We start from the raw sequence: 11,491 nt of genomic DNA, 5'->3' as shown, positions 1-11,491 counted from the left end.
CATGATTTCTCTTTTATTTCATCTTGTTAACAATGTCTTATATGTATGTCTTGAAAATGTGATGCACAGAGAGATATTTTAAGTTAACAAACACACGAAGATACTTCGTTTGTAGGGAGTGGTGACCCTTGACCCGTGCTATCGAGCCATACTGGCAGGGTCTGTAAGTCCATTATGCTTCACAATTACCTCCAACAGAAAGTAAGATGCATCTCTGCTGAGCTGCAGGTGAACAGTGGTAACAGCAGCCTATCATCTATAGGCAAGAAATCTCCTCAGCACTGCAAGGGAGAGTTTTCTGGTATGAGGCAGGATGATAGGGAGCATGCCTAAATCCTGAGATGTACAAAGAAAAGTGCAACACCTGGTGAGAAATGACCCTGCAAACCCATCTCCCTGAACGGGCAGAAATTTATGCACAGAAAAAGTGGGAAAAGAAATCAGAGTTGCCTCTTTCATCCTCCTTCCTAACTCACAGTGCAAGTGCATCTTAAGAAACGAAGACAGAAAAAGCTATGAAAAGACAAGTAATGCATCTAATACTTCAGCAAAAGCTCCTTCTGGTGTGTCTAAAGATGCTGTGGCAGCTTGCTCATGTTTGTTGATGTTCTAAACCTTTTGTTTAGAGCTTTAGAACTTAAGAACTTTGTTCTTAAAGCCAAACATGGACTGCATTATTTTGAGTTGCAAACCACAGATACCCATGAACACTGAAAAGAAGCTAGATGTAGAGAGAATAATGGGTTCTTTGATGGGTCTAGGCACCTCTCATCTTAAATCCAAGAGTTTAAAGTAAATTTTAGCTGTCTTGGATTGTCCCTTGCTTGCAGAGGGCCTGTAAATAAATTGTTAATTCAGAACCACCTAGATGTGATCATTAATGGCTGAAATTTGGTGTTAAGCCTTGCTCCAGTCTCTAGAGCACTGGCACAGCTCTAGGGCACTGCTATCTTGGGTGCCACTTTGTACCCACATTCATCTTTCTGTGACCATCTATTTCAACTGATGAGGGGACAAAAAAACCTCATGCCAGATAATTTCTTCATTTTACACTAATTTACTCTGTTCCCCTTTCCACAATAGCTGCACTATAATGTTGTTTCAGCAGAGCAACGCTTTGCAAATTTGGCTCAAGGAGACAGTGAGCAAACAGCTTTTCAGAGAGCTTCAACTCAGCTGTCAGAAGGGGCAGTTTGGTTTCTGTGCAAGCAATACTCGCATTCCAAACTGTATTAGAGAAAAGCTGGTGAGTTTGTATGCACTTTTATTATCAGTTCCAGATTAGGAATCTGATGCTAATTTCTTCTTAAAGCTTGTGTTTGCAGCAGAATTTATATTCTAAAACAAAAAAAGGATTGTAATGTTTTTCTTTCACTAGCTCTCTCTTTTCTTCCCCCCCTCCCCCGGCTTTACTCCAAGGACCTTTTCTGCTTGTTCATTACATTCTCAAGATGAAGCACCCGATGGTCACAGCAGTGCTGGTAGTACTGGTGCAGGTTTCTCAGAGTTTCCCTGCCTTGTACCACCGAGGTTGGTGGAGGCTGTTAAGGGAAGGAGATAGTTGTGGAAAATGTGATTTGGCACTTTGCTCTGAGCCTAAAGACTGTCCAGCTGGGACTGTATTGGACCGCTGCCGCTGCTGTCCTGAATGTGGAAATGTGGAAGGTCAGATCTGCGACTTGGACCAGGGCAATCATTTTTACGGACAATGTGGGGACAACCTTGAGTGCAGGTTGGATGCTGATGAAGCAAGGTTTGGGGAAGTCCCTGAACCCCAGTGTGTGTGCAAGTCTCAGGAAAGCATCTGCGGACCTGAAGGGAAAACCTATGAGAACATCTGTCAATTCAACGAGGCTTACGCTACGAAAAGAAATATCAGCATGAAACATAAAGGACCATGTGAATCAGGTAATATGTACAAAGGCACCCTCAAACTGAAAAAAGATCTAATTCTTGTTTTTAAATATGTTACTAGATGCTCTAGTCTAACTTTATTGAACTAATACTGCATTTTTTTTTATAATTATCATTATTTTCTTATAATACTACTTTGTGTTAAACGTGGTTTAGCAGCTGGTACTTAATGTTGTATGTTACAAGCCTCTGTATTAGACTAGTGGATTTAAATCACATGGTGACTAATAAGCCATAGATCTACAGACTAGCTCTGCTCTGAATAAGCAGAGTATGAGCTACTTTCTACAAAAATTTTATGTGTAGTTGGGCATAGGTAAAAAGACAGGATAGTCTGGGAGGACTGGACAAATTATTATTCTATGAAGACTGACTTGATACTAAAGTGGTGATAGCAAGGCAGATCTTTCATATATATACACACACATATATTTGTGTGTGCATGTGTATATATGTGTGGATACCTGTGTGTATATATGATAATCAATGAAGTAGTGGCAATAGAAGAAGATAGAGCTTGATTAATGGGTCTGTTCTTCTTACAAAAAAGTCCAAAATAATAAAATTTCAGAATCATCACAAAATCTAGGTAACCCATGAAATGGAAATCCAAAGTTAAAACAAAATCAAACTGAAATAATCTCCCTAAAAACATTACAGTGCATGAACAGTTCTCTGCAATGATTGTTAGTGGAAGGATTCTTAGCTGGGTTGTATGGGGAATCCTGCCTTCTGCTCATATGCTGTTCTCATTCTTCACACTATTACAAGTCTTTACTCCCAGGTACTTTTCAACAAAGTCACATGTATATCAAATGAAAAGGAAAAAATGAACAGGCTTTTGTTTTCTGAATGAGATTTTTTTTTTTTTTTAAAGTTAATGAAATATTTCTCGAACTTAGAAGAGGTCTGTGGGTCATAAATGGGTCACAGTTCTGCAAATCCAAAATTGCATCTCTGGCAAAGGTCCATATATGAGAGTAACTCAGGTACATTTTACCCACTGCTTGCTAGCAGTCCATTGCCTCCAATTTAGACTGTATGCTGTGCTTTTATATTGAATGAACACTGGATATTGAATACTTATAAGGAAAAGTGATGAACAGCTAATACCAGACTTCTTTCCTCTTTCTCTAGTTGCAAGAGAAACATCCATTAAAGAATCCCTTATTTGCCATTTGGGTATTAAGCTGGGAAATGAGACTTGTCTGTAGAGACATTCAGAAAACCCAATATACACCAGTCCACAGTATGACTGAAAGCCTATCACTTTTATCACTATCACTATCCAAAAGTACTATCACTTTTAATTGCTGGCCTTGCTGTCACCTCTGAGGCGCACAACACTGCTCATCAAGCAGGAGAATGAGCTCAGCTGCTCTGCATTGCAGGCATCGCCCCCAGCACTTTCCCACTGCTTCCCTGGGTCCCCAGAAAGGCTGGATCCTCTCTGCAGGAATGCAGAGACATTTCCTAGGATCGCTCTGCTTACTGAATTGCACAGAAGCCTGAAGGAAAGTTCATAGCCATGTCGGTGCTGTGTAGTGTTTACTTAAGAAAAACGGGGGCTCACCTCCTTGGCTCATGCAGAGGAAAGTGCCCAGCTGGCATATGAGCCCAGCTGCAGCAGAGCACCTCAGCCTGGGCTCGCCGGGGAGGGGGGCACAAGAGCCCCTCTTCTCAACCTCTCCGAGCAGCAGTTGACTGTGCTGGGTTTGTAGATTGTGTTTTAGACCCCGGAAGGAGCCTGGGCCTTTCAGCAAGCAGCAGGGCACAGAGGTGCTACCACAGGTCTCCTGCAAGAGTCTACCAGTAAGCCCCCTCTGCCGCGACAGCTATCTGAAGCAGCACCATGGGTATGTGAAAGTGCACTGTGATTTAGACCATTTTTTCATGGCTGCAACTGATGACTAAAGGCAACAGGGAGTCTGGCTCTAAGAGTAGCAACCTCGCCGCAGCGCTCGCTTTCTGCTGACTCCAATTTGCATGAGAAACAAACACTGAACACTGGGGTTTTGGTACCAAGCTATAAATATAACCTTCACTCAACTCAAAGTACTTTGTTTTGTTATTTCTCCTTCAAAGCATCTGCTGTTTCCTATTGATGCCAAATGGATTAATTGTATACAGCAACCAATGAATAAATAAATAACAATAAACTCCTTTCATCAGAAGAGTATAGCCTTTTATCTTTCGTCTGTCACCAGAAAAAGGGGAAGAAAAAGGCTTAGTTCCCTAAAGAAACACTGAAAAAGCCCTCTTTTCCTGAAAGCTAGTTTTGATCACTTTATCTAATAATTTGCCAAGGTTACTAAGTACATTGATTATATACAGATCCTCCACACTTAATCCATTCACATTCAAACCTCTCTTGCTGATGTTTTAACGAAGTAACAGAACAACCTAGCAGTGATTCTCTTTATATTTAGCTGTGGCACATAATTCATTTTAAATGTAAATTTTTGGAGTAAAAACCAAACAATCCACAAAATTTTCTGCCATTTTCATCAAATCAGACATAGATTAGCAAAAATTAATATGAGTTAAGGGGGGAAAGAATCATATTATCTAATTCATTAATCTGGAGTGATATTGGGTTAATGTTGATTCTGAAAGGTGAAGCAGTTATTTTGACTTCTCCTGGCTTCTGGTTTATGTCTTCTGTAACACATGAGGATAATTCATGACTGGGACTGTAAAAGGAAAGGAGCAACTGCTGCGCATTCACCCCCCGACACTGAGCCATGAGAATGCTTCCTATAGCGATCAAGAAAATTTATCTACTCCAGGAATCAAAATGACAGGCTATTGTAACAGTAAAGATCTGCTTCTAAAGATACAGTTATGCAAAAAAAAAGTATACTCAGATACAGATGGGAGAATTTGGCTGAACACAAAATCCGAAACACTCAAAGATGAAGTTTGTAAATTTCTCTTAAAACGCTAGAACATTACTTCAATTTTCTTCTGTAAAATACAGCAAAATGGTGTTGTGAGACACATATTATTTTATTTCTGGAGGCACTTCAAGTTTGAGTAGATAATGCAAGTATTTATGTGTTCAGATTCAGAAAAGGCAGTTTGGTTAGATCAAAACTGTGGTTCTTCGTACTTGCCATGAGTTTTAACTCACATGATGCCAGTCCTGGTCAGCCCTGGTTCAGCAAAGCCTTAACTACCTCTATAGAAGTACTCAGCTGAGTGGGACTCGGACCACATCTAGACATTTCCATCTGAGCTATCATCTGGATTCTCCTTACAGTTAATGGAGGAAGGGGCATTGCCAGACTGGAATTCATCTTGCTGTACGGCAGGCAGTGCTAGATAAACTTATCACATGTTAACAGCCATAATGTAGATTTGTAATTCAGACCTTTGTGTCCTCAAGGCTAAGGATGTGTTTACATGGTGTGGTGAAGCCAGAGCCCTCAGCCTCGTGTGGCTGAGCCCTGGCTGTGGACAGCCACATAAGCAGGGCTCGCTTCTTGGCAATACTTCCGTGTTGTCCATGTATCCATAGGACACCTGGGTTAGCACCAGAACAAAAGTACTAACCAGTCAACATCTGCTAACTTAAAGGTTTTCATACTGTGTCTGTACAGGAATAATTTAAAGAACTCATGTGACTCAATGTATGACAATGTCAATGTGACAGTGTATGTATCATTAAAAGGAGTGTGGCTGTGCTGAGTTTTAATATTTCAAAGCATGCTTAATATTAGACCCCATGGGATAAGTTCATAGGCAAGAAATTTCTCATCCAATATATTCAGTTAATGTTGATTTGAACGAAAGACTTTTGAAATAATAATACAGATTCTGAATGTACAGTTCTCATGAAAGAACAAGCATTTAAGGGTTTAAGTATCCTAGTTTGAAAATCTTACTTTTGAAGAGTACCAAGATTGTTTAATAAGACATTCATAAGTGGGGAAATTGATACTTTGCTGTATAAGGTTTTTTTGCAATTAATTTTAATGAGTAAGCATTTGGTATTTTCTGCACAGATATCAATCCTGAAAAACTGACAACATATTAGAAACTTCACTTAAAAGCCTGGAACAGGCTGTTACAATTTCAAATGCTGAAGCATAAACGCTGTACCTACATACTGATTCAAATATTGCAAGCAAAAATATACTAATTATTTACTATAATTTCTATTTCCAAGCATCTGGGATCTGAAAAAAAAAAAAAAGCACTAATTAAATACAAGTCTAATGGCCCAGAAAATGCATCCATTTTTAAACACTGCTATGGAAATAGAAAGAAAACAGACTTTAGAAGGAAAAACATTTCTTGCTGAGGTGAGGACAAATAGATCAGGAAAAAACCTAAAGATCTCCAAAATAGGAAAACTGTGATAACAGTCAATGTTATTTTGCTCTCTGCTGCTAAATTTCATCATCTCCTGTTCAGATTTAGTATGTTCATACATGCTTACAGAGGGATATGTAGTTAAATCATGTATGAATGCATAATTTTTTCAACGTCTTCAAATCCCTGGACTGGCTCCCTCTCGTGGTTAACATCAGCTTTTTCTTTGGGAAAAAGTGGGAGAGGATAATTCAGAGGCAATAAATAAACAGTGGAGGGGGACGAGGGTTAGAGAACAATAGAAAACACGTAAGTGGAAATCTAATAATTATAATAAACATAACATAAAACCTTATAAAATAATTGGATTTCAATCACTTTCATTACTTGTCTCATAACTCATCAGGTGAAATTTATAGCAATCGAGGATAAATGTGAAACATATTAATGCTGTTATTCTGTAACTTGCTGCAATGAGTTCCATGGGTAGCAGAGAGGGATGAGATTTTAGCAAGTTCAAGGCAATGATGTACTCAGAAAACAAATTTTGACAAGTTAGGAATTTCAGTATTTCAACTTTTAAGCTAACCAAAATGTAACAGAAACTACAAAGAACTATCATGTACAATCAAGTTACTCTGTGATTTTCTGCTACAGAATTTCTTGTACTTTCCTCTGAAGGTCTAGTCAAGTAATGGCTGCTAGACCGGTGGGCCTTGAGTCTAGTCCATGATGACAGTTCATGGGACACAAATTAAGCTTTTCATTTCAGCTTGTTTCACAATTATATGCAAGGGGAAGGACAGCTGGGTCCTTGAAGTGTTTTTAAAAAATCCTGTTCACCCTTCAATGGGACACAAGGTGTTCTGAACTTCAAAATCTTCTTAGAATCATGTGGCTCTTCATAATGTGTTGAGATGGCAAAAGGAAAACTTATTTTATCATGTAACATAAGAATTAAAGTTATATGCTTTTGTGTTTATGTGGTCTTTTGCTCATTGTCTTCTAAGTCACCATTCTGTCTGTTCTTTGCAGCTCCTGTTATTTCTATACCACCTCAGGATGTCCAGAATTTCACGGGCAATGATGTCATTTTTGGCTGTGAGGTGTCAGCCTATCCTATGCCACACCTTGAATGGAAAAAAAAGGGGAATAAAATGTTTCTGCCAGGAGATGACGCCCACATCTCAGTACAGGTAAAACCTGAGTTTTCCACATGTCATACAGTTTGGGATGAGGAGTAAAGGGATTAATCAGTGAATTCCTCCTAGGGGATTCAATACTGTTGCAATAAATAGATGACCAATAAGGGCCCTCTGACTCCATAAAGAATTCTGATTTCAGTCAGCGCAAGGATCATTGCTTTGGCAGTCCAAGCAGAAGAAATAACAGGCAGGGTACCATCTGGCCTTCAGGGAAAGAAAAGATGGAGGATTCTCCTTCTGTAGGTATGATTCTGGAAAAACTGATAGAACACATAAATGGAAACGTTTAGGCTACTACCTAAAAGGAAGTGCATTCTGGGCTGTTGGCAATTATTTTTCTACTCTTGATGCAGAAGCACGATTTTGGCAGGTATCTATACTTCTCCTTTGCAAGATGCTGCTTCTGGAGACCTGCCATTTAGGTTCAGCCCCTGAGGCATGCAAAAGGAAAGCAAAGAAACTTGTTCATTTTATGGATGACACTGTGTTTTAATCTGCGGGGAAAGAGTAGAACGGCATTAGTATAGGCTTCAAGAAAATCTAGAAACAGCCTGAAAGTTCAAGCTAAAATTAAATAAATCAAAATGCTAATTTTTTTAAATGGAAATAACATTTGAGGGAGACAAGCTAACAAAGCCAGATGTACAGGCAGACTGCAGTAAGGCTGAAGCCTGCATCTGCATGTGTTCTCCAATGGACAAAGAACATGAACAGAGACTATGCAGAGAAATGTATAGCAAATCTAGGTTTCTGGATACAGAGCCCAAAAGTGAGAAGATCCAATGGCCATGGGGCACAAGCTGAACAACAGGATACATAGAAAGAGCACAGAAAAAGCTAATTAGACTACTGAGTACAAAGGTACTAAGAGTCTAAGTAATTTAGAAATGTTTCCAGAGACAGCATAAACACAACTGGGATTAGTGGACTTAAAAGTTGCTCAGAAAAAATGGTGTGAGGAGCCACATCCAAATGCTGGTCACCTCAGAGGCTCACCTGAACCCTGTTAACGTATTCCATTAATAGAGTCAGCATGAGAGCATCTCTCTTAACATTTGTTAACGGTTGTGTGTTACTTGTTTGGAAAAGAAAGCTCACTCCTTTAAGAGGCTTTAGCCAGAGTAGGTCGATACTGACTGTCACAGAAGCGTGTAAAGCTCATGGTATGTCATGCCAATCCATTAAAACCTGGATGCTGAGTGCCAGCTTAGTCAGGCCCCTTGGCCCTGAACTCATGCAGACCCACCTGCCACTCTCATCCTGAAGAAAGTTATGAGCTTGAGAACAGGCAATGCTTTGAAGCAGCAGCAAGGAGTAGTGCTGGGACAAGTGCTGGGAAGCAGAAGCATCAAAAGGACCAGGAATTGGAGCACTGTGAAGGGCAGTGAGGTTTAAAGAGCAGAGCAGGGAAAGCATGAACTTGGATGCACAGTGACAAATAGGGTGTTAAAATATAAGGCAGCAGAATCAAAGAGGATCAAAGCATGATGGCAATAAACAAAAAGCAAAGATCGGAATGATGTTTAATCCAGCCACAACTATTTTGAGAGATATCATGGTGTCTCTTAGCTACTTAATGTCAACTATTTCTTTCTCTTCTCAAAGGCAAGAGGTGGGCCTCAGAAGTATGGTGTGACAGGCTGGTTGCAGATTCAAGGCCTCAAAAAATCAGATGAAGGCGTTTACATCTGCCACACCAAAAATAAGTATGGAGCAACATATGCCTCTGCAAGACTGAAAGTCATTGATGGTATTTTTTTTTGTTTTATGTGAAAAATATAAAAATGCATACAAGCAGGCTGCAAAGGGTGGGTTTGTCAGAATGCAAATGAAGTATATGAGAAATTACCTAAAAGTGTCCATAATTTAATTTTTCTGTGTGTTTTTCTTTTACTTTACCCCCTAATGGGAGATTCAGACCCAGGTATTTAAAAGTCAGAAGCGCTTATGAATTATGGGGAAAAAAATACTGACATGTTAATATTGTAATATTTTGCTGCAAATTATACCAGCTTCCAGAAAACAGAAAGCTGTGGATTGCAGCCATACAGCTGAGGCATGTATGAGTCCACTATCCTTATCCTACAGAAATCCTTTGATGTTAGTAGGAACTCCGCACACAGAACAACAGCTGCTGTAGCTGAGGAAGCCTTGAACCACAGCAGTTCTGCTTAGCTGTTTATTTTTCAAAAAGTTAGGAAGGAAACAGTTCTTGCTCCTTAATTAGAGTGTTTGGGAAGATCTAAGAAATATCTTTAATAGTAAATTAAAAAATAATAGTTTTGCATTGGGCCCAGTCCTGCAGAATAACATCCTTCTTCCTCCAGGGAGAACTGGGTTTCCTGGCAAATGCAGGATATAGATGCATTGTCTTATATTTGCCTCCTGATATAGAGGAGTTTGTCACTGGTCTACTTTGTCACTAACGTTGTTTCTGCAAGTGGTTTTCAAAGCCTTACTGGCTCTGGTCATATTTTCAGGTGCATAGGATCTGCAGAAGACTGAACTCAGAGTTTACTATTATTGGGAATTAAATATATTTTCAACATCTTAAAATGTGAATGATGTAGAAATTTGCTCATATACCATGAGTTTTGATGGTGTGAGGTCACGTCATCAGCTAAAAACCCTCTTTCAATAGCTGATTTAACAAGGATTCAGAAACATTGATCTTGCCATACAGATACAAAAACATACTTTCCTCTTCACTCCTATCTACAGCTAATTTAATCTGGATTCAATTATGTCTTGCAGGCTCATCTCCTGCATTTGCATTAACTGCTGGCAGTAGAAGTGCAAGCTACAGCGTTGAATATGGAGACTATTATGACCATTCTGATGATGAAGATGAGGAAGAATATGAATCTGGGGACTATGAAAATTGAAACAACTCTTAATAATAATTTTTATACGTCTGTTGTCCAGTACCTTTCACACTCTGTTATATTTACTAGTAGTCTCTATGCCATAAATGGCTCCTCTGATAACACACATATGCACTTCTGTATCCACCTTACTGAAATTCAACTTTGGCTGAAGTGTATCATGCTACTTACCAGAAATAAGAACAGTTGTAAATTCATACATTTAGACCATTAAATAAAATTCTCTAAACATGCACCTGTCTACTAAGTGTACTGAAGGGATACAATTTTATATTCATTTTTAAAATGTAAATTATAATTTCTTTCAAGCATTCTAATTTGTCTACCAAAAACATCCATAGTTAAACAAAATGTGTATCTTTTCTCAATTTCCTTTTTTCTATAACGTACTAAGAAATATCAAGAGATTGTTCGCATGGTAACAAGCCTAAGTATGAAGGTTGCAAAAGAGTATTTAATCTCCTTACTTCACATTTTCTCATAAGTTTCAGCAAGATTTTCCTTCTCATTTGAAATTTTCCATGGTGAGTCTCATCAAGGGCAAATTATCTGTGTTTGTGGGGTTGTTTACTTTTAATAGAGACATGGAGCAATCACAGTCTAAAGCAAGTAACTACTGTTTTACTAGCCATACTCAAAAATACCCAGAAAAAATTTCTTGTGCATTCAAACATTCAATTGTGTATTGACTTCTTTTTGTAACAGTTCTCGTGGTACTCCTAACAGCGTCGGCTCCTTCTCACCAGCCTAGGCAATGGTTCAAGATTTGCGATCATTATTTTTACTCTGAACAGCATCGTATTTCGTGAGAATTACTGCAGTTTAAAGGCAGCGGCTGTTCTGTATTTCACTGCATGCCCTTCGAACACACAGAGATCTGCACAACAGAGCCAATATTTGTCCTTTGTCTTGGACTGTCCAAGACTTGCTCCGACATCTGACCCATCTATACTATCTCCAGCTAAAGCGCATTCAGCACTGACACACTTCTGGAACTGGCAGACAGAAAAGCAGGCATTGTTTTCTTTCTGAAAACCACCAGAACACATGCACATTTTTCAAACTGTCCAAACCGCTTCTTGATCAGCATGAACCAGACAGCAAATGAAATGCAATGCAAAAACACAAGACTTCAAAGCGTGAAGTGATCACCCTCAAAAATTTCTCCAG

The 11,491-nt window shown here is 39.1% G+C and overlaps 1 protein-coding gene across 1 annotated transcript; it reads left to right on the top strand.

Moving 5' to 3' along the window:
* Positions 1-1,451: 1,451 nt before the first annotated feature.
* On the top strand, positions 1,452-10,391 carry LOC309410065 (kazal-type serine protease inhibitor domain-containing protein 1-like; the record flags this gene model as incomplete). Its single annotated transcript, XM_082006387.1, has 4 exons — positions 1,452-1,908; positions 7,267-7,427; positions 9,042-9,186; positions 10,191-10,391. The coding sequence occupies 4 exons, from the start codon at positions 1,452-1,454 to the stop codon at positions 10,319-10,321; spliced, it is 894 nt and encodes a 297-aa protein (XP_081862513.1). The 3' UTR covers positions 10,322-10,391.
* Positions 10,392-11,491: the final 1,100 nt, after the last annotated feature.

This window comes from Phaethon aethereus (assembly GCF_964289735.1).
Source record: "Phaethon aethereus genome assembly, chromosome: 14".
Classification (NCBI taxonomy): domain Eukaryota; kingdom Metazoa; phylum Chordata; class Aves; order Phaethontiformes; family Phaethontidae; genus Phaethon; species Phaethon aethereus.
The sequence above is the reverse complement of the archived record's forward strand: the minus strand, read 5'-3'. Positions and strand labels throughout refer to the sequence as shown.